Below are 25,243 nucleotides of genomic sequence, written 5' to 3'. Positions count from 1 at the left end.
TACGTCCAAAAAAAAAACCCCTTTTAAGTGGTTACCAAAGTGAGAGAACGAGATGCTATGCTAAATTTTACGAAATGGAGGAAATAGAATCTAAAGCTGAATTGTGACATAGTGTGGAGAAGTCTTTAAAAGATTTTGAAATAGTCAAAAATATCAATAGAGAACTACTTAGATGGATAAAAAAAAATAAAAGCAATGGGATCGGTTATTTTATAAATTTTAAAAAAAATTAAAAAGTCCAAAAGATACTTAAAGTTCTCTTTTAAACTAGCGAGTTAAAAATTCTTAGATGGACTTACAATTTACTTAGATGAAATGTAAATATAGCAACAATTGAAAACGTACGCTTTATTAGGGTGCGACTATGCAGACGCGAGCGAGCGAATTTTCCGAGCGAGCGAGAATATGTGGCGAGAAGAGGCGAGACGCGATAAATATCAAAACCTGTCAGATATGTGCGAGAACCAGAAATTCGCTCTCGCTAGCGTTATTTCTCGCTTCTCGTTTGTGCATGGTTTTCCTTTGCGAAAACTAAATCGCTCTAAATTCGCGTCTGCATAGTCGCACCCTTAGAGTACCTGCTCATAATTTTAAAACAATTCCATACTATTTGATTATCCCCCGGTAGTTCAAAAGTCTTCGATGTGTCAGTTCTAATTTGGACCCCCAAACAAAATCCTGGCTACAACCTTGATTGGATGTAATATTTTTTTCTCTAAAAATCTATATGAACATTATATCTTGTAGGTATTAAACAATAAATAATAAATTTCGATATTTTATCCAATAATAATGTTTATAATTTATATTTAGTTTGAATAATTATTCGCTTACTTTTTCCGGTTCAGTTAACGTACTTAAATCATTAAAAAAATATTTACAAGTGTAATTCTCACATAATTCGCATTATATCGCAGAGTGAAAAATTCGCCCAACTTGAATGTCTTCCAGGTGAGTTGCTTGTTTATAGTTGATAACAACTTTTTTCAATTAAAGTGTGCTTAATTAATTATAATCCAAATATAATTCGTTAAAGAAAAAATATTCATTTACGCGTAAGATGTGTGATGGAATGCTTCTAAAATATATTATGCTTAGTGTGGGAGGAAATCGCAGCCTCTTCAATTGGGTCCAGCAGCAGTCACACAAATTAGGCTGCCTTGTGGAAAATCCAGGTTGTTGCAGCCCGGACTCGATTCCGGGTGCCCAGAGCAGCAAGCCAATGCAAGGCGCCATGGGCATCTTGCAGATCCATAATACGCCGAGCTGAGTTTTCACTTAGCAATGACACATTTATAATCATTGCACATATGACCTTCATTTGGACTTATGTGAAGTCTAAACACGAATTAATATTAAAAATCTCCTGATTTATACATATCACATAAAACCCTTTCCATGGGAGAATGACCTATAGATTTTCGAAAAAATAATTCTTCTATAGTCGTATTGCTAACAGAACGAAGTGAAGGGAGCATTAAGAGTAATTTCCCAAATCGAAATTTTTGCATAGGATAAGTTGTTTGGATGTAAGTATTCAGGGTAAGTTGAGCCTGATCCTGATATGAAGCAATCATCGTAATTTCACGAACTCCACGAACATCTGCCGAAGTATTCTGAAATGCTACAAAATAATAATAATGTTGGTTTATGAAATATATTTTACCTGGTGAAATTTATTAATTATGATAAAGTTACTTACAGGTTTTAAATAAAACGATGGCTTTAAGGAAAGCGTATTCTGTTGAATCGACTTGTATTTGTTTGAATTTTTCTATGATTTCTTGAAAACTTCTGATTTCATTCATGATCCTTGTCATTTGTTCGGTAAGAGGAGACGTATCTGCTTTTAGACCTAATTAAAAAATATTTTATATAAGAATAAAAATAACTTAGACAAAAAAAATCATACATAATTAATACAAATGAAAATGGTAAAGATAATGCAGATAATAGATAAATGCAAATAAATATTTTAATAATTCTTATGTAAAATCAATAATAGACAATGTCGAATCAAACTAAAATTTTAAGTTACTGGATTAAAAATCGCCATTTAATCGAGAACAAGTTATTAATGATTCAATTGAATCATTATTAACTTGTTCTTAATTACATATGTTCAATGGACTGGAATAATGCAGTGTAAACAAACAGTTTCTTTTGTATTATGCATTTCGATTTTATTTTCAAAAGTCGAAAAAACAGTAAATCAAAATCGTGAATTTAAAAATTATGAAAAATTGATTCTTACTTAATTTTTAAGACAGTCTTACTAGTACATTCTAAAAATTTCAGGAATTTATAGTGTTCTTAAGAGGTTTAGAGACTAAAACGGAACACAGGTGTGACTTCCATAAAACAGATAATTGACTACACAGTAGTTAAGTGGCTAAATTGTTCCCTAGGTACTGTATAATTGTGCCTAATTAAAACAAATGTCATATTTATAATACTCAAAGGAGTTCTGTAATTTCAAATACTAAACTTAACACTGTTTTCACAGCCTTTAATTAGACATTCGAAGTAATTTATTTTGTTATATGATCATTTAACTATTAGATGCGAGTAAGGAATATAAAATACTAAAGATTTATTAAAAGAATTGTACTGTTTGATAAATTTATGTCCATCATATAATTTAAGTTCAAAATTTTATCGAGATATGATTAGCATACTAAATTTCAAAAACAATTAATGGATGATTAGAAATTGATATGCAATCGTAGCTAAAGTATCTCAAAATCTATTCTATAACACGTATATGAAACAAATAGAATAAGCTTTATATCTTGGATTTCTGAAAGTTATAATTACTATCTCAGCGTTTCTCAACCGGTAGTCCGCGGTCCATCACGGTGTGGAGGTTTTAGTGGCCGAGAAACTTTGAAAAAACTTAGATCAGTTATTTCTCAAACGGTTTTAAAATCCCATTAAGCTGTTAAAGGAATGTGTTGTATTTTTCTTCATTAATGTTTATCATTAATTAGGATAATGAATGTTTTTACAACTTACTTCTAATGATTCATTCTGTAATTTAAATATTTCAATGTTTTTAAAGTATGTTTGTTCATTAACGGACTAGTTGTTAAGATAAAAATAAATTTTACTCGTAGCCCTTCCTTATCTGTAAAGATAAATTTACCTTTAGTTCATTGTTAGTTGTGACATGTTTCTAAGTTAAAGCTAAAAGCTAAATGTTAAGTGCAGGTCTACCATCACTAATTACAAATTAACCGTAGCGGCAGGCGGGGTCGCCTGCCGCTACGGTTTGGTGGTGCTCAGATTTGCCAGATGTACGATAATTTGACAAGGAATTTTTATTTAATGTCTCTTTTTTTCTTTAACCAACCTGTACTGATTTACTAGTATTTTAAAGGTAGAATGAGGTACAGCTGTTGGGTTAAATATATTATAACTCCGGATTCCATGTGACCGGAAAAACTAATCCAACACCTACAAGTCCCATGATGCCGGATTAGTTAATGATGTCAACCTGTTCACTGACAAGATAAACTCACAAAAGAAGTCACTCTCGTTAAGTTCTAAATTCTCTTTTGTTACTCCCCAAAGTATTATTACTGTTCTTTGAAATCATTAAATAGCTTTTATGTTCTAAGAAACGTTAAGTTTTAAAGCAGTCTAAATATACAGATTTGAATGCACGTGCATTTGTTTAGATGCTATAACGTTAAAATCTCAATAGTTGGGTCCAGATGGATCAAATTAAGGTTGTCCGGCAATACATATTTTATAAACGTATTTAAAAAGACACAAAATGCGCGTTTATGATTTTATTACATATTTTGCAGCTTCGACCATTTTCGGAAATAAATAAATGCTTTGTAGACTATTCTTGAATAAACAAAAGCATGCGCATGCTCTATATAAAAGACTTGCTTGAACTTCCGTTTCGTGTTTCCGGTTAGTCGTAATTAGCCTAAACGACATACAAGTGAACGATGCCTAGAAATTATTTTAATTCGTAGAATAATGTTAACAAATTTAAGGTATCAAGAAAAACAAATGAAATGATTTAGAATTTCCTGATCCATTAGACGAAAACCTCCGAAATAACGTTTTTAAACCATTAAAAATTGGAACACATATTGAATTTGAGACATTTGGATATATCTTACGTTTACCTACTTACACAAAAGAAGCTTTAAAGCATATAAAAGTTTGGAATGGTTTAATTAGTCAATGATGAATCTAATATTTTCGAACTTTGGGTCTTTGAACATGTAATTTTATTCGTAATTGACTTGACTGTCACTTACATGAAACGTTATTCTAATACATGTTTTGTGACGTCATCATTTTTGAAATCCTTGTATCATCTATTATCGGGTGTTTATCCCTTCCCACTTGAAAAGTGTGATGTAATAGACGTTATTAAGATTTGCTCACAGATAGAAGTACAGTACGTATGCATTTCAACTTATATTTTAGTGTATTTTACTGGCTATTTTAACACGTATAATGCATATTTCGAGCACTTTAAAATGCATATGTTTGTGATTTTAAACTTGGTCCTTAGTCACGAGCAACTCGCAAGGTTCTAATACGTAGCAAAGCAATTTTATTATCCCGTTTTCTTTCTCTTGCCACGATGCAATGCTAATTAAGCTGATATTTGTGACAAAGAACATTAAACTAAACTGGACTAGTGAAAAGATGAGAATAAACTATATATTACTAGTTTGCTTATCATTAGGATATATTATTTTAGTAGCTAGTGTACTGGCAGTTATGAAGTGTGTTAATACTCAGTCTGCAATTCCATAAGAGAAAAGTATGCCGGTAGCCTACGAAGTTTAGTTGAGGCCCTCATCCAGAAAAAGTTGCTATTTTGCAACTAATTACTATTTTAAACTAGTCATTGTTCCATTAAAGTTTGTATATATCCTAACTTTTATTCAATATTAATTTTTAAATATAGAAAGTTTATTTTAAGTTTTTAAACCTAAATCAGATCAAATGTATTTACTCTGAAAATCAATTGAAAGGGGAAATTCAAGTAGTCAAAATCGGATAGCCAGGAGAGATTGAAAGTCGTATTGTTAGCTACTGGATTCCCATGAGTACTTTAGTTAATTTAATTATCAATTCATTGTATAGACGAAAGCTATTTACTAATTGGATTCCTTTAATGCTGTCAATAGCGTGGGAGATGTATTGTTAAAATCCTTGATACAGTATAAGTAGGATACAGGGCTACTGATTTGGTGTATGTTTCGTCATATTTAATCGATTTTAACCCAAAAATAGTAGTTGATTAATTTATTTTTAAATTTAATATTAATCATAGACTCTTGATAAACGTATAAGGTATAATAAATCGTTTCAAGTATTATTTTCGACATGGGCTTATGTGAATGAAATTTGCAAACTAATCTGAATTTTTTCAATTTTAACTTTGCAAACCTTTTTAACCTTTTTTAAAAAAATTAACCTTTGCAAGTACTGTATTTGCTGTTTTTATGAGCATCAATTAATAATAATTTTTTACATACATTTTTACCAATTGGCATTATATAGACACTATAACTACTGTAATATGAAAAATTCTACAATTAGTCATGGAAACTTATTTACTACTTCGTTTGCTCGATGTAATTAGAAAAACTCACTGGAATTAAGATTCTATTCTATACAATAATTTATATTAACATATATTACTTATTGACTATGTAAAATTTGAGAATGAAATAGGTTTGCATGTTCTGGTAGTACTGTAGTAAAAACTTAATTTGTATCGAAATTTAAAAAAATAATACCAAAGATTTAATAATATAGGCTAATTTTAAAATTCAGTGAAATTCAAGCTTTCATTTAAATAATGAATATAAATTAAATTTTATTAAATTAAATCACGAATTAAGATTGACATTGTTACTTTCCCAACTATTATACACTGTTATATATAACAGAGAATGTATGACGATCGGTCAAAGATAGGAAAAAAAAAGACCTCCAAGATTTTTACATTTTTGGATTTATAGGACACCTTGAAATGACAAGAAACGTTTTAAAGGTGGGAGTTTTGCGCGTGTGAATGTGTGGGGGCACGATATTGTTAACCCACTTTAAAGCTTAATAACTTTTAAATAAAATTTTGCAGGGAGGTTTGTGTTGGGGATTGATGCTATTAAATTTTGGTGGTTAAAGATCAAGGGGATGGTGAGATAGAGAGAGGTCACATTTTTTATCTCGAGTAGTGTCGAACTTGATAACGAGAAGTAAAATCTTCATTAACATTTACAATTGTTCATTAAACGCATTCCTGCTCTCAAAATTAACCTTTTTGCTATTTCATAGCAATTTATATTATTAAAAGTCTTTTTAGTAAAATATCATAACAGATGGCGCCACAGGCAATTTTACATTTTTTCCCGAAAAGTTACGCCACTCTTTACCGGATTTCTTTTCTTGTTGGCATAAAATTGAACTGCGTGAAAATATCTGAAAAATCAAAGAATAGGTCTGTACAGTAAAAATCACGAAAACCGGAATTGCATGAGACTATAAATTTTCTGTTTAGACAGATTTTCTGTCTTAGACAGGATGGAACAAGAAAATGTATTATTTTAAGATGTAAACACTTTTTTAAACGAGGTTTACAATCTAGACACAACATTTACTAAACTATATTAATTTGAAAGATCTCAAAACGAAAGAAAAGAAGGCGCAGAAAATAAAATATGCATTAATTTATATAGAGTATTCTCAATTCTCAACCAAACAAAGAAAGTGTATGTACACTTGCAAGTCAACCACACGTGTCCTAACAAACTTTTGGGTTTTCTCAGTAAAAATGCAGGCTTTTAGACGCTATTTTAATTGATTTATTTGAAAATTTTTGATTTTTTCGCCATTCTACGTTAAATGAAAAATTGTGAATGTTCAGTTAGAAGGTTTCATAATAATATAAATTTTTGTATATTAAGAAATTCATTAAAAGAGAGATATAATAAAGTAAAATCTGCAAGAAGCGGAAATTCTTGAAAGCCGGAAAATTGCAGTGATTGGGTATTAACAGTCAAATTTTCCTCACAAACTGCCCTGTCTATGGCGGAACCTGAAAGATGTAAGCGAAAACTTATGCCTATACGTTATACCTTTGTTATTAATTCGTAGCAAAACCTATTAAAGGTAGAAACTTGTATTGAATCAAAAGCCTGACACAAAACATTAGAAATGAAATCAAATTTATCAATATTTATTTTGTATGTAATGATGGATTTTAGGAAATAACTAGTTATATAATATCATAATTGATCTTTTTTCACTTTTGACTCTCTGCCCTATAGACACTAAGAAGGCTTTTCCCCCATGCTATCGTTAGTTCGGCAAGGCCCACAATGGGGCTACCTGATGGTGAGAGACGGGGACCGATATTCCCGGAACAAGACCGCCCATGATAAGTTCCTGGAGTTGCTCGCTTGGATTCTATTCCAGGCCTCCTAGAAAGGTAGATTGACGCCTTTTTCGCTTGGATGATCAGTTCTTTTATAATTGCCATCATCGCGTTCGTAAATTGTTTCAAAGACATACTACACCATAATTTACATGATATAAGCATAATTTCACGCTATACACGAACTACACTTAAGGATTAATAGCATAAGGCAAAGTAACATGTGGATAAGGCAATGTAACTGTCAAGAGGAAGATGTTTCCCGGGAGGTCTTTTTATGGAAAATTGACATCTATATATCTATATGTGTTAGACACGTGAAGAAAACCCGGAAAACTTCACGCAGTCAATTTGTCGCGAGACACGAGTCTGCCACTAACTGTGTTGTTGTTGTTCACTCGGCTAAACTACAATAAAGATCGTTGTTCGATATTAGCTTCTTGTCGAAATAAAGCATGTTAAAATCTATAAAAAATAACGTGATATCGAGATTAAATCTAAATTTATTATAAGACTTACGTAAACACTTATCGGTTTCTTCACGTGCCAACCAAAAGTATCTTCAATTTTTTCAATTGAGATAGGACCCCGTAACAAATACAAAGCTCGAGAGTATCGATCTCAAATTTGAGCAAATAAATCGGCTAAGATAGCGTCTAAAATTTATATCTTTGTGCTAGAACACGTATTTGGTAAAGAAGTTTTCAGTTAAAACACGTGTATTTGGTACATTCTTTTGATTTAGGTTATGCATTAAACAGTACGTTAATGCATAACCTAAATTTGTGCTCTTTTCGTTTTCAGATCAATAAATAAGTAAAAAAATATATATATCAAATATAGCAATAGTAATATTTTCTACTAGTGCATTTGTTATATATAAATTACTATACGGTATGTATAAGTTAATATAGAAAATTCTCTATCTGGATTGAAACTTCGTAAGAGAATATATGTCCACATTTTGAAGCAGTGACAATTTTCATCTAATTTGTCTAAGGAAAACCTCAATATTTTATTTATAGGTTTTTGTATGATTATACAAAAACCTATAAAATCTAGATTCGTGGATCCAAGCAAACATAAAAACTTAACACACAATAAATATACAAATGTTAAAGTAATATCCGATTTACTATACAATTATTATTATCAATCTATTCCCACTGTCCCCCGAGCCTCATGTGCAACAATTTGCCTCTGCAACTGTATTCATTTCGACAAATAGCAATAATAAGTTCCATTCCAAATCTATATACCATATGATATTACAGATTGAAAAGTTGCCTTAAATGCAGAACATAAGTTATTAAGTAAACTTTGACCCAAGAAATACAATATAGTTCATCAGTTAATTAATCTATTATATAATTTCTAATATTGAGTTCGTTCGTTAAAAAATACTCCAAAACATTTAACTCTGTTAGAACCTTGACCTTTTTTAACAGAGGCGTATAATCACGCAATCAATCATTAGAACTGACTACATAATATTTTACACAGTATCTTACATTAAATGTATTTATTTAAGCTATATAAAAATGCAACAATAATTTCTCAATAACCAATTTCTTAATTTGTTGAGTTTATATCGTATTATATTGCCTCTAATATATTTATATTCTTCTTGAAAGTCATATAATACAAGAAATTCTCGTTAATTCGAACTCAAATAGTTCGAAATTCCGTTAGTTCGTAACTGTACTTTTGTCCTGGCCAGGGTACACGTAAAGAATTAGGTTAGTTCGAAATACGGCTATTTCGAAATTCGAAGTGAAAATTCCGTCCGAACTGTGATACGCCTATGCTCGTTTAGATCTCTGCCTCCATATTATAAGAGAACAATAGACTAAGATCAACTCTAATCTGGTCAATATGGCTTTGTTTTTACAATAACACATTTTCGGGTGTCACCTTACACATGGACTACCATTTTTTCCCCCTCTTATCTCATAAAATATGGCTAGTTTTAGGAATTGCAAGATTGGACTACGAGTACAAATGAGATATTTGTAGAACTCTAGACTACTACTTTTGGGCAACTTTAAAAATAATTTGAACTACATTTCGAAGAATTCTGCTTTACTTTTTATAAAACCTATGTGGTGACCTGTGAGGTTCTCATTGGACACGTGCATTGTTTACCTACACTTTATTTATATTATTATTATTAATTAACGAAAATAGCGTTCTGTATAGGTAGCCGTATTCCGTTTGCTTAATAAATTACATCAGTTACATGACCTTTGGCATAATGTGCATAAATATGTAAATTTCTGATAATTCGAAGTCGCGAATATTTCGTTTCCCGAATTTCGAACTAACGAGGATTTTCTGTATAGATATATCATCAGCATATTATACCGTTATACTGTATAATCTCTAAATTGTTGTCTCAATAAATTAATATAAATCAAGAAAAGCAATGGACCTAATACAGATACTTTGGAAACACCACATTTTATCTGCAACAGTCTACCATTTTTAAGTGTAAACTGACATTTCAAATAAGATTTAAGCCATTTAATATGCCAAGATAATGTTCAGTGACATGATACTGTTCATCACCACTTTGATAAGAGAAATAGGACATTCTAACATACTGTACAGTACAGTACGTCCCGCATATTCTCTCTATAATGGCGGCCCTGATGTTAGCTCGTGATCTGCAGAGAAAGCGGATTATCTGAAATGCTGCAAAATTCTGGTTAAAAAAAAGAATAAATGAGATAGAGTACAACTTTGAAGTGACATATATATATATATTACAAAATGATCAGTGGACAATTAATTACAAAGTGTAGAAAATTTACGCCGGACAGAGCTATTTATCAAGGGCAAACATTCTTTCGTAAACCAGATGGTCCGTTGATAAACCCGACACGAAATTGTTTCAATGAATTTCTTTCGATTTCCTATACAAAATGATATGAAAAGTTCATAACTTTGAAATCTTATATTTCTGGAACAGATCATAGGATCCGAAAACAAAGCTTATTGCACATTTGCCCTATCTATCAACATTTAATTCGTTCAAATCCACGAAAAAATCTAGAAGTTCAAGCTAATAAAAATTTCCTTATCGTAATATACAGTATATTCAAATACTGTTGAAAATATTGTTTAATAAACTTTTAGTATCAGCAGGAATAAATTCAAATATGCAATATAACAATTATTTTTTTACAGTACAGGTATATATTACAAAATATCTTAAAAACGTCCGCGAACCAACCTCCTATGACCATATCGAATTTGATTTCCATAAATTTATTTCTTGTTCTTAAAATTCTCGGAAAATTTTGTGGTTAAAAAAATAAAAAGTTTCAATAATGAAATCTTAATATTAACAAAAATAAAACAGTTGTTCATTCAGTTAAGTTACACATGTTAACACTTACAAGTTAGTCAAAATCAGCAATGAATCAGCCTGCTACAATATACACGGAATAATCAATAGATGCTCCACTGAATTTAATCTGGGTTCTCTGATAAATGACATTTTAAAACACAGTATATTACTGGACGGTGTTCTAAGTTTTTCGCTAAAATATTTCAAACATATTGCTAAAATTGCTTTTAAAATTTTTAAATAAAAAGTCCAGGATTGATCTACATTTTACAATTAAATAATTAATACTGAGGTTGTTTGGATAACTTATTTTTCGGATAACCGGTTATGTACAAAAAAAATATATTAATCTATCCCATGTTGAAATTTTTCTCCATGCGTGCCGCTTCTCATTGAATTTTCATCAATGTTAAGCCTAATGTAAACTTTTCAAAATAATAATCCTGGCTATTGTATTGTTAAAAATTATTTCTTTATTTTNTTAAATCTATAATTATAGAACAATTCATTTATATTTTATTAAATTAAAAAAATCATTATTCTGATTAAATTATTTTCTGTCTATAGGTTATCTGCAAATGTTTTTTAAATCTTTATTTATCGATTACAATGAATAAGTCACTCATTAAAATGTTTTAAAGTCTTCTGGATACGGATACGAATTTAATTTTTTTGTATTGTTGCAAACGATAATAGCACATCAATAGTTTTCTTTAACTGTAAATAAAAAATTATATTTACCATAAAGATAAAAACCTAAAATAAATTCAACGATGGTTTAAACTATGATGTTCAGTACGTAAGCTGTATTCCCACGAGGATTTTGAGAGTTCGGTGAAGCGGAAATTTGAAGATTGACACGTACTGTACAGTACAGTACACCGTTTTTCTTCCCAGTAGAGAAAGGAGTGAATATAATCGTGTTTGGAATGTAACTGAAACACCCACCTTTTCTTAAATCTCTAGAAAATTAGTTCATCTGAGGAATAAAAGTAGTTCAAATTTTAAACTGACAAGTGAATCTACAAATTAACATAGATAATTAACATTGAGTTCGTTAGCTTAGTTTTTATAATATTAATGCAATAAACCATATTCAAAATTTAAAATACGACATTGCCGATGATATATAAAATTATACTTTGAGATAAATCCATTTTTAACGTATGTTTGTAGCATAATGCAATTTTATTATGGATTTAGTATCTTTCAAAGATGATATTCCATGAAAATTTATTGAGTATCAAAATCAAAATATTAAAAAAGTTAATAATTTTCGAATTTTTAACCAGTTAAAAATTTGATTTATCATTATACTTATGTCTACTTAAGTAAATTTAAATTGTGGGTTTCAAAATGTAGACGTATTCAAATTTAGTTTAACATATTAGCTGCAGTTTAGCTTCATACCAGTCATCTCTTTTCAACATTTAAAGTACCAAGCAGGAACTCTGTCTCCTGTTGGTTTAGTATTTTTCTATGCACTGCTGGAAACGCCAGTTGCTCTGCTCTCTTGCAGACAGACATTGATAGTGCGTTTAATTGAACCCCCGTGGTCTTTTTGACTTACTCATATTTTCTTTCCATTCTGTTCTGTTCCTTTTTTTGAAAACTATTCTAGTCACTCGTGATCTATAAATTTATATTATGAAAAACTTACCCAGTTAAGTGAGTAAAGTTATGTTATTATGGGTTTTTTTTAAAGTCTGGAGTATAATGATAAATAACATCAATCTTTCAATAGGCATTATAATGTCTGAAGCATTATTCATCATAATGCTTCAGATATAATCAGACATTTTCCTTTCGCTAGTTTTAGGAAAGATGATTAGCCGACATTTTTAACTGTGTGGATTACAACTATTAATTAAATTTTAGTCCAATTTAACACTTAAATAAATGATTAATTTTTAATTTTATAGAATAACGAATTTATTATTACTTCAGCTAATAATACGAATCGTTTAATGCATTATAAATACAAACAAAACCTTCCATTCCTTTAATCAATCCATTCTTAGTTAAAAATAGTTATTTTTACTCTTCGGGATTCATCCAACGGATAATCTAATGGTTTCGTTTATTCCCACGATGTCCCCACTTCCTCTGTAGGAGGTAGTAGGCTATAGTAAGGCCTAAGCACAATACTTTTGTCCATACCCGTATGGCTTTGACAACCATTATGCCCATGTTCGACTGTACCCGACACGATTTGTGTCAGACTCATCGATACAGTGAAAAATTCAATTTTCCAAATTTTTTCTTAATCAAAAGATAAACATAAAAATTATATCCAAAAATTAAAAATTATATATACCAGATTTTTTATTATACATGTAGCTTTGGCATATATTTTATTTTATAAACTTTTTCATATTGTAATAATATATTGATAATAATAGCTTACCTGCAGCAGCCAAAATCAAACTAACATCAAGTTGAAGATTAAACTGGGCAGCACTTAATACAAACATTTCTCTCCACCCTTCTACCAATAATAATATCTAAAGTAAAATTTCATTCATTTAAAATTACTTTCTTTTTATCTAAATATTGACAATATATTTATCTAATGTAACAGATTATAATAAAAATAAAAGAACAACTTATATTCATCATTATAAACAAAATATTTTTATGGTTTTGCTAGATGTTACGAGATGTAAAAAGCCTAACTTGCATTTTTAGAGTATGACTGAATAAAACTGGTTTTTATGAAAGTGTAGAGTATAAGTACTCAATGACTCTTGGCAGAGTTGAATGAATAGGATGGTGGGTTCTTAAGATAAATATTTGGATAAGAACTGTGAATGGAATAGCTTAATTTTTGTGATAATCTTTTATAATCTGTAAATTTTAATCCTGTTCTTAAACTTTTTAAGCCTATATTTTTCTAGAAGCAGCTTGTATTACTTTTAAATATCTACCATACATAAAAAATTTAACATTCAGAATATAATATATTAATATGCAATATTAAATATATTTGTAATTTATTAATTAAAATTTTATTCTTATATTTTTTAGTAAAATATCATTTTAATCCGTTTCTCTTTTCTTTATTATAAGTTAATGGTATAATAAATGCAAAAACATAGCAGATTATTATTAACGGCAAATATTTCTTTAAATATATATGTTATTTAAATTTCGTTGCTAAGCAATGAAAATATCATGTATTCCTTACTGAAGTAAAAATTAAAGAACTAATGTTGGACTTATTCTTTAAATTAAAATTCTGTTTATTTCGATTACAATTTTTTAATTTATTAAATTTATTAATGGAAAACCGCCCTATTAACAATGGAGCACAATTAACATATATTATTTATTATACGTGAAATAAGTTATTCAGTCATTCTATGAGTTCTACTGCAATAAGTTATTTAAAACACGTTATAAATTTATTAGATAAATAACATACTGTACTGTACTGTACTACAGAACTAATATATAGGTACTAAATGCAGCCAATTCAACAGTGTTTTATAAAAAAAATATTTTTGTTAATGTTTATTGGAAAATAATACAAGCACATTTACTTGCTAATGTGTTTTGAAAAATAGACATAGGCCTACTAAACAAAATTTTAAAACAACTTAATAAAGAAATTATTAAAAGAAACTAGATTATGTTATTCAGATTACATCTTATTTTTCAAAAAATATTTTAAAGGTATAACATAGATTATCATTATCAATCAATCAAAGCTTTATTGTACTAAGGAAAAAAATCCTTGTTACAGGGAGGCTATTTTATACATGAAAAAAATCATAGTAGTTTGTTTTACATCTTATGTTGTTTTTTTTTTTTAACAAATAATTTTAACAGAGATAGAAAAAATATACGTAAAAAAGTTATAGTTGCATAACATTATAGATTATCATTATTAAGAAAGTAAAATATCATTATTTCGTTAAACTGTAATGTGTTCAGTACTGTACTACATATATAACGACAATTCAAATGTATGTACGAGTACAGTACATGTTGATGAAAAATTATTTAAATATTCAAGATTCCTTAAAAGTTTTTTCGGTAAGATTAAAGTAATTAATTTAATTTATTTCAAAATATAGTGAAATTTAGAATATTTTAAAATATTTTAATACAAAAGCATATAAAACTATTAACTAAGCACAAAATTTTGATCATGTACAGTACAATACTAATAAGTGATTGATGTTATTAATAAACAAAATAGCGGTAACTATCAAAATATCTTAAGATATGTTATTTCAAATTATTACTAATTTCAGATTATAACTAAATAGATTTAATGTTTAATTTGAAGTCTAGTTAACTTCTATAAGCTAAATGTAATTTATATGAAAAATTCAATAAGTTCATCATCGATTAAAAAATAAATAAATAAATTTTAACATAATAAAAATAAACATAGCTTTTATTTTAAAAATAATTTAAATTTATTTAGAATTTTTATCTTACAGGTTAAGGAAGATAAAAATAAATTTTGTCATCCTTATGTATTTAGGCCTAATTTGTTTACAAATATTTTTCCAATTAACATTTCGCGAATAAAAAATACAAACTTTTAATAAGTATATTATTATTATTATTAATTTTTTAAAAATTTCATTAAAAAGAAATAAAACTGCGATTACAGATTTTAGATAAAACACAATGTATTATATCATATATAAGAATCATTTTGATAAGACTTGCATATAAAAATATACTATGACATCGAACCTAATCTCTTCTTAACTACAGCAGTTTTAAGTGACGATATGGCAATTGTGCAAAACAATATATAGAGTATATACTGCGTATAGACATAGCCTATATATATATATATATATATATATACGGGAGACCGGGACAACTTCGGCATGTGGGGCAAGTTTGTCAAGCGCTTTTTTTTAAAAACAAATTAAAAGGAGACTTTGGTTATAGGTTAGGCAGTTGAGTTTTATTGGTGGCTTGTTGAGTGTAGTGTTTTTATTGTTCTCCAAATTTTCATTTTCGTTCAATTCCATATAATATTTTGCTTCCATTTATATTGAATTGGCAGGTTTTGTTATAATTCCATGATAACGAAAGTTACTTTTCCTGTTAGAAGGATGTAACTTCAACTTATTCACGTGGCCAGATCGTGGCTTGGCATTCTGTTCTCAGGGTTGTACTTAATGTTTCGAAATCATGACTAGCGGGGTAAGATCGGCAACATAAAGCCACATTAGAAGCAAAGGATAAAAATCAAACAGATGATAAATGAAAACATGTTTGCATTTGTTATTCATGTATATATGTCTTTGAACTTGCATTTCGTTGTAATAATATTAAATGGGTGTTGGATTTGTATTTCTTTGTTTTAATAGTGAATTCCAACTTATACATTGTTAATAACATAATTTTATATACGTGCCTATCTTGCCCCATTACTGTTGCCCCTATACCAGGGGCAACTTTAATAAAAATAATTAAAATAATTACAACTTTACAAAAAGAGAGAAGTTGCCGATCTTGCCCCTATACCCGGGGCAACTTCGTCAATTTCTCTCTTCTTGTAAAGTTGTAATTATTTTAATTATTTTTATTTCCAAACTGATTTTAACCAGTTCTATAGTAAGAAAACATTCCAATAGACAATATGCAAAGCTTTTTTTTCAGTTTACAGCAGTATTTATTACACAAAATTTAAGTAAAGCTTAACATGCCGATCTTGCCCCGGTCTCCCCTATATAACCTATATAAATTACGCAAAATTCCAATGTTTTCCAAATTCCAAACTTCTCATTCGAAAATGTATGAGCGAGAAGCCTATAGGCCTATATTGTTAAATAAGTACAGTATAGTACTGCTTTTTTAATTACGCTAGTATTTTTGATATTCGAAAATCTTGACGTAATTTAATTATAAATATTAAGTGCTTGTAAATTTATTTTTACATTGATTTTTTAATTTTATATTCAAAACTACATATACTGTACAGTAAATATTTTGATTATTAATCGAAAAAGTTAGGATTATAATTTGAAAATATATAGTTAAATTAATTTTTTTAAAATTTTTAAGTATTTAATTTAAAATTTAAAAATAAACAGATTATTTTTATAGTTACTTTAATCTTAAACTTTAGCCGTTTCAAAGTATCCACGCCTAATTCAAAATAAACCAATAGACGCTATTGATGTTCGGAATAACTCCGCCTACCTGATCTCTGTATGGCAGATTAACGAAGGCGGGAACATTTTTCACCCACTTGACGTTCATGAATAGAAGCCTCGCTGCTGATTCGCAAATTGTCTCTGAATCACAAAATGGAGTTTGAAATATTGGCAATTCGTACGCATACTGTAAAAATATAAAATTTTTAAGACGATACTTTAATTAATTAAAGTTAATTTCAATATTAGAAAAATTACTTTGGGCGTAGGATGAATTAATCCTGCTGGTCGAAATGCTGGAATATGAAGCGTAGTCGGTCTACTTTCGTTCGTTAGAGTCGGAGTAATGGGTTGACTGTGAGCTGTGTAAGTGGCTGTAGGAATAGGAGGCAATGATTCCGGAGTTGATGTTTCTTTGTAGAACATGAAAGAAGCCATTTGACGTCGAATAGTCGAATTTCTTGGTCCTCTTTCATGCTGAACAGCTATGATAATAACAAGTTTAATTTTATAAAATTATTTAATCTATTTATTATTGATATAGCTGACAGTAATCGCATCTAAAATTTCGTTTTTAGAAAGCTATTGAAAAAGGATTCGAAATTAAGGATTTTGTATACATCTGAAGTCATTCACAATTGTTCATTTGGAATCCCACAGAGTCGTAACTAGCATTTGAAAGAGACTGCACCTTAACACCGTGTGAGACTTAACATTCTAAATGATAGAAACTGATAACAATAGACTATAGGAGGTCTATTATAAGTTTATAAGCCTTAGCTAATGTCTACTGTATGAACGAAGCAGTAAAGGCTTAGTCGTTACGGTTGACCTAATGCAATAAAATAATTGGACTAGTTGCATTTATAAGACTTTTAAAAGTTAAAATTTTTAGTACGTTAAACAGAAAGATATTTTAAAAGCTACATCGAATTCTGCGGGAGCTTATTAATTTTTTAATTTAAAGGAATAATTGATAGTTTTTAATTACTTTAAATTTAAACAGATGTTAGTAAATTAGCATACTATATTTTTTTTGCCATTCACTTAACTTAAAGTGAAAAGGAACATTTTTACTATATGTTTTGGCCTTTGAATATAAAATTATTAATTTAAGTCAATTACTCCTGTTTACGAATTTATTTCAAATAATTTTAGAACATGCATTCTCTAAAGATTCTACTTGTACAGTACTGTACAACACTCAGACTGATAGATTAATAATTTTAAAAAATTTAACTTATATTTTAAACTTACTTATTTATCTTAGGCCTTCTTTGATCGTTACTATTTAAATTCATAGCAAAAAGTAAATATTTCTTCATTTCAATACACGCGTTTTAGGCCTAAGATAAAGTTTATAGAATATCTAAAGAGGTCAATATTATCTCTTTAGATATTTCAAATAGTTTAAAAATTACAAAATTTTTATATTTTACAGAAACAAATAAAAAGTGATTAATTTGGTCTTTTAAAGTTAATAATATAAATAGTTAAATAAATTTTTATAAATTAGTTAAATATATACCATCTTTATTCATTCCTGCTTCAATGCATTTTTTTAATCTGCACGCTCTGCATTGGTTCCTATGCGTTTTATCAACTGGACAGTTGTTAGAATTAGAACCTCTTGCTTTACAAATATATTGACGATTTCGTCGAATAGATCTCTATTTTTAAAATTTTTCGTAATTTAATATTTAAAAGTTTTTATAAACTATGTTTTTCATATTAATATGCATATTTACTCACTTTAAAAAAGCCCGCACACCTAGAGTTGCAGTAATTAAACAAATTTATTAAATTATAAAAACATTACATAATATTGCATAAATTTAAATTTCTAAAATAATATTAGATTAATATTACTGTACACTTAGATTAATACTATTGTAATATAGAATTTAATAATAAATTCTATATTTCGTAAAGATTGGGTCTTAAACTAATTTATGACAAACTTTATTTTATAGTTTATAGCCTAATAGAGCGTAGATAAGTTTTTTGGATAAATATAAAATATTTTCGGCAGAATAAATTGTTAAATAATAATAATCATAAAGTCGCCGTTTATATGACAGATCTATTGATCTGAATATGATTAAGCAGTTTTGTTGGAGAAATTAACTTTTCGAGATAAGGATCAGCTTTACTTTGTTAAAAGAAACCACGCATTATAATTCCAAACAGTTCAATTTTTCAATTAAATAAAAAAATGATTATTTTATTAGATAATTTTTGTCTGTTAAAATACACAAAATTTATGTATCTATGTACAATAATTTGGTACTGTACACAGATCAAACTAATAAAAATAAGAAATATATATATATTTCTTATTTTTAGCTTAATCCTTCAAAAATTTCAAAATAAGGTTTAATTGATTTTATAATTATTGTACTAAAATAATTTAGATTGTATCTATAATACATTTGATAGATCAAAGTAACACTAGTATTTTAAATATTAAATTATATTCTCGTTCCACAGTTTTAAATAAATTAGCTTACCCGTCACAAGCAAATATTCCATAATGTTTGCCAGAAGAATGATCTTGGCATACTTTACAGGGTACATCTAGTAATATTCTACCTAATTTTAGAAAGTAATTTCTGTATTAGCTATTATAAATTAAACTATATAATTTGTATTTATTGTTTAAAAAGTTAAGATTATTTAGAAAAAATATCGAACTTAAAGTCTAAGTATTTTGTATTTATAGACCTACATTCAAAAGAATATAATTTCTGAAGGGATTAATAAAATGTAAATAGATTTAATGTTCTATAAGTCATATAAAGTGAATATTTTTGATAAAAAGTTTTTATAAATTTTATTGAATTTTAATTCAAATAGATCTATTATATCTATAAAAAACCGAATAGAAGTTTAACTGACTTGTCATAAGTGAAAATTTTGAAATATTCAAAAGTCACAGCTTCATAAGCTGAATTAATATTTATATCACGATATCTCATATGAGAAATATAAGCATTTATGATAACAATATTTAAAAAATTAGGTAAATATTTCTTTATTTAAATAGAAACTTTGTAATAAAATGGAACAGTCATATTAGTTATTTCATTGGAATAATTCCGAATAGTTTAATTAAAGTTAATATTTTATAAATTATCTATTAATGCCATTAAAGATTATATTTTGTTATTCTATAGAAACGTAAAAAATATAATAAAGCATGCTTTCTTAATAAAATGAAGTTATCTATTCAATCTATCAGAATTTTAAAAATGGAAAGAAACAATAATTCGAAGGAATTTTAAATAAGCTTTGACATATATTCTAATATTTCTAATAATTGAGTAGCCTGCAGTTATGATTATTATAGTAATCTAGTTTATATATATTTTTAATGACTAATAATTTTTCAAGATAATTTAGAGCTTAAAAACTTTCTAAACTTACTATTTTCTAAAATATAAAATGCTCAAATTTCATTAACGATTAATTAATATATCAATGATAATAAATATTACACATTTAGGACGATAACACAAGTATTTTATAACGTTTTTATTATCATGAAAGGTTCTAATTTGAGGTTTTTCCCCCAATTTAAAATAGGAGAATTTGTAATATGTCCATATTTTAAATTTTAGCATGTAAACTACAGCCAGATAATTTTAAAAAATTAACACATTTTTCCTTAAATATAAAAATGCAATAAATAATTAAATTCTGTTAAATTATATTTTGTTAATTTAGCTATGTGAAACAAACTTTCTAATTAAATATTTATATCGTAAATAAATCGACATATTTCATTAGTTAACGTTTGCATAGGTTAGAACCTGAAACGAATGTGTATTAGACTTTTGCGATTTTGTGATGTCAAATACTTATTATTATTTTTTTCCTTTCGTCTCAACGAGATAGGAATTCGAACCATATCTTTCACATGATTTCATTCTTAATGTGTTTATTTTCAGATCATAAAAAAATAATTATCAGAGAAATGTAAAAACTGATGATAAATAATGATAGAAATTAACATAGCATTATATCTATTTATCATAATAACGTAAATATTTAGAAGTTTCTTATATAATTAAAAAAAATAATAAATTATTAAAATATATATTCAATTATTCGAAATATTTTGGTTTATTGAGATAAATAATTTAAAAAACCTTTAAATTTAGACCTATAAACTTTACTACATAATGGAAAAACGGGTAATTAAATTAAAATTGATGCTGGAGATAAACAAAGATGATAACTTTAGGATCGGATACGTTCTTCTAAGCATTTTTACCTAAATTTCAGTTTCGGAATATCAATAAACAGTTTCATTAAAAAAAAGCATCTGATGAAATATGCTTCATTAATTTTTACCGGATGTTACGGGATGTTACCAACTTCCGCACAGATGTGCTACTCCCTGTCTGACGTTTCACGGTAAGGCACACAGTCAGGTAAAGAAGAGTTTCGGATGGTTAAATATGACCATCTGCTCAATTCATCTAGCAGAAATGGGGCAGAGCGCCTATTAGTCCGGAGATACGGGAACTGATTTCCGATATTTGATTTTTTTTCCTTTGAAATCAAGAGTTGGTAATTATTGCGGGAAAATGTTACTAATAGTCAACAACTGCTGTCTATCTATAGCCCGATATACTTTTTTCTTTAATAAGAAAACTGAATATTTTCATATAAAATTTCATATTTAGTGATGTCTTAAATAATTTTTTTCGTTCGTTCTAGTTATTTAATAAAAGTTTTATTAATATTAGATATTTTACTTTCAGTAATAAAATTAAAATGCCATATAATTAGCTTAAGGCAATATTTTTTCAATTTAAGAGTTTTATAAGATAAAATTGAATTAATTTTTATAGACTATAATGGTTTAGTACAATAATTTTAAAAAGATAAAGTATTAAGAATGTTTTAATTAACTACAAGTTTCAGTAATAATTTTATTAATTATTTCTCACTGTAGAAAATCACTACTTTTATTGTAGAAATCAGATTAAACAGTAGAATTTTGTGTCTTTAATTGAAATGTTTAATAAAAATATTTTAATGTAAATATTTTCTGTTAAAACTTTAAAAAAAACCCAATTTTCTTTGTTCAAACTTTCAAATAAACAACAATAATTACATTATCATGATACTTAAAACTTCAAGTAAAATATTATTAAAAATTAAATTATATTTCTGACTTTTACACATATATTTAACACATTAAATCTTGGACAACAAATAATACATATATTCTAATTATAAAGAAAAAAAATCAGTGAAAGATTGATAATAATGCTAAATGAATTTAATATGAATTTAGTTCATTAAATTATAATATTTATAGATTAAAGAAATTATAAATCGACTGCTTTACCACAAAAAATAATTCGATTTAAACACGTTAAATAAAGATTTAGCTGTGATTAATTTACACGAAATTTATATTTAATTTTTAATGTTTTAAACCTAATGAATGTTTAAAATGTTTACTGTGAATGGATTATGTATTAATTGAATACCTAAAAAACAAATATTTAACTTTTAACAGTTTACTGTGATATACGTAAACATTGCAGTGAAGCTACATGCTTAGCCTCTTGACGTTAAGCCTAATTTTTTTTTTTTTACATAGCGTTTAAGCATTAAAGGAAAATATAAATTATTTATTTTTATTAGTTTATTTTATGGCATCAGACAATTTCTAATTTATAACCTACTAATTATGAGAATCGCCACATACTTATATTTTTAACCAAACTAAACATTATATAGCCTAATAGTTAATGTCTAAAGGGTACGTGAGACAGCATAATAATATTTATTAACTACTAATTTTGAATTTTATTTTAAATATTAACTTAAATTTGGTACATCAAAGTTACCAGAATAATAAATCAAATGTAAACAATTTAAGCAAATACTCATTATTCTCACTATATCATTTACAATAAATTATAACTAAGAACAAATTATAAAGTTAATCCCCACCTTATTTTAATTTTGATGAAAATTGGACTGAGTTCAAGTTTCTTGACAATCTATAAAAATTAGGCTAAACACACATATAACACGTGTTTCATGTAATATAGCCCTAACCGTAATTTAACTTTTGAATATAAAAAGTCTTACCCGATGACTTTGCGGTGGCGCTGGCGCTTGCTGCCATTCCAAAAAATCAGTAATAGGACCCTGGTGGTTTGCACTATTTATCCAATGTTCAAGTGATATAGCGAAATAGTCTGAAAGCTGCAAAACGTGAATGCGATGTTCATGACAGACGAGGACTGAAAGCAAACAATGACCTAAACTGTGGTTCGTCGAGTTACTGTCACAGTGTCGGCTGCCACTCGCTATTGGTTGCCGTAAACAATGGCTGTTATCAAATGAAATGATTTGATTTTAGGTACAGAATGTTTACAGAAAGTTGAGGGAACATTAATTACATTTTAGCACATTATAAAAATCGAAAAGCTATATAACAGATTGTTTTGCTTTAAAGTAAGTGTTAAATATATATAATTTCAACAACAAATCAATAGAACAAAAGTCAAGTATCACAATACGTTTACAAATAAGCTTACTTTTTGAGTATAATATGTTTATATTAATGTATTAGGCCTATATTTACTTCAATTTATTCTTACTAGTAATAAAATGTTATATTTTATTAATTAAATCATGTAAAAATTTAGATGTTAAAATCATTTTTAAATTAATGATACAAATAATTTTAAATAATAATTAAAACAAAATTAATGCATTTTAACGTCCTTAGCTTATGGTTAATTTTAACGTCCTGGATAATAAACTAGAGCTAGAGCTAAGGACGTTTAGAAAATCGTTAGAAGTTAAATGTAAGTTAACCATATAGTCAATACCCTATGTATGGAATCAGACAATAGCTACCTGATAAACGAAGCGTATTTAACACACTAAGCTTTTCGAAGCACGTCCTAATTTAAATAATTCATAAAGATAAATTATAATTTTATATTTTATTTCTAACAATTGAATTGTTTTATCTTTGCTACACTCTGCAAACTATATCTGATAAATATTAATTCATAAAATCATTGATAGCGATCACAAGTTTTAATTTTCATATCAAGAAAAGATTAGACAGATTAATCGTCTTGATAACACGATTAACAAAAATAATCCTTAATTTCACACTAATTTTCTTTTATGAGTTGAAATTAACTTAAACTATTTATTAAGATTAATTTTAAAAATTTACATAATAATTATTATTAAAATATGAATTAATATTTTTGTTCGTTTTTATGTAAATCAATGCTCCGTAACAACGCCTCATGCCTTTTTATTTCCCATCTTTGTTGTCCCCCTTCACAGACTTATACACGTTTCAGAAGTTTCGTCTCTCCATATAAATATAGTAACCATTTGTACACATATTTGTTTTACATTTGCTTAATTTTGTATTAGTTCTAGTAATTTTACAATGAATATAGTACTTACATTTCTTTCGGTTCGAAACATCCATATGCTTGGTATTGTTTTCAAAGGCACTCACTTCAAAGGCACTCAGGTTTTCAAAGTACACTCACTTGTACTATCGTTTTGGTAATTGGTGTCTTGAATTAATGTAAAATTAAGAAAATCTAAAACAAATACGTGTACGAACGGATACCATATTGATGAGGAGAAATAAAACTCTCGAAACGCGTATATGAATAAGGAAATAAAGATGGGAAATAAAAAGACATGCGTTGTTATAAAAGACACAAAATAAAACGACAACGCGGTTTTAAAATAATAATAATGAAATAAAACCAAAAATAATTTTCAGTACGCTTGAAAATTATTAGAAACGTCTATTGTTAAATCTATAGCAAAGCTATTCAAATTGTTGAAATCGAATTATTTGTAAAATTGTATCAATAACAAATCAAATTATTAAAACTTTATTTAAAAAAGTAAATTATATGGTAACAGTCGGATATCTTTGAAAATATTTATCTAAAATGTTCAACGAACTTAAAATGTGTTTTCGTGTAAAGACCTGCTGGGGCCATATTCTGGTCACTGTCTTTGGTCTCTCGTAAGCCGGTCGCTGATTCTTCCATTAGAAGATACATTCATTGTGTTTTCTAATGCCAGAGTTTAACTACTTTCAATATCCAAGATTCGGTATCCAATAATAACGGGAAGCTCTAGTGGTTATTGAAGTCATATCACACCTAAATATATAATTCGGTGTTAACATCAAATAATATATTCACGCGTTTAATTAGGATGGACCACCCCCGAAAAATCCAGGGGATTTTCGACCGGTCCTCAGAGCAGTGGTCTGTCATTCTAACTGTGCCACAATTCGGCCAAAAGTAACAG

The 25,243-nt window shown here is 27.8% G+C and overlaps 1 protein-coding gene across 2 annotated transcripts; it reads right to left on the bottom strand.

Annotated features, from left to right (window-relative positions):
- Window positions 1-503: 503 nt before the first annotated feature.
- On the bottom strand, window positions 504-23,134 carry LOC111635406 (nuclear receptor subfamily 2 group E member 1-like). Of its 2 annotated transcripts, none has more exons than XM_023380367.1 (9): window positions 23,021-23,134; window positions 19,414-19,495; window positions 18,656-18,674; window positions 18,432-18,573; window positions 17,162-17,388; window positions 16,950-17,090; window positions 13,180-13,276; window positions 1,703-1,855; window positions 504-1,624 (listed from the first exon to the last, which is right to left on the bottom strand). In XM_023380367.1, exons 1-9 carry the CDS (start codon window positions 23,055-23,057, stop codon window positions 1,356-1,358), a joined length of 1,167 nt encoding a protein of 388 aa, XP_023236135.1. In that variant the 5' UTR covers window positions 23,058-23,134; the 3' UTR covers window positions 504-1,355. The 2 variants fall into 2 exon arrangements, with proteins under 2 accessions (XP_023236135.1, XP_023236140.1); XM_023380372.1 differs by having other exon boundaries at window positions 17,162-17,277.
- Between the last annotated feature and the right edge of the window lie 2,109 nt (window positions 23,135-25,243).

The sequence above is a fragment of the Centruroides sculpturatus genome, unplaced genomic scaffold, assembly GCF_000671375.1.
Source record: "Centruroides sculpturatus isolate CEXI.00-Female unplaced genomic scaffold, Cexi_2.0 scaffold122, whole genome shotgun sequence".
Taxonomy (NCBI): domain Eukaryota; kingdom Metazoa; phylum Arthropoda; class Arachnida; order Scorpiones; family Buthidae; genus Centruroides; species Centruroides sculpturatus.
This window is presented reverse-complemented; position numbering and strand designations above follow the sequence as displayed.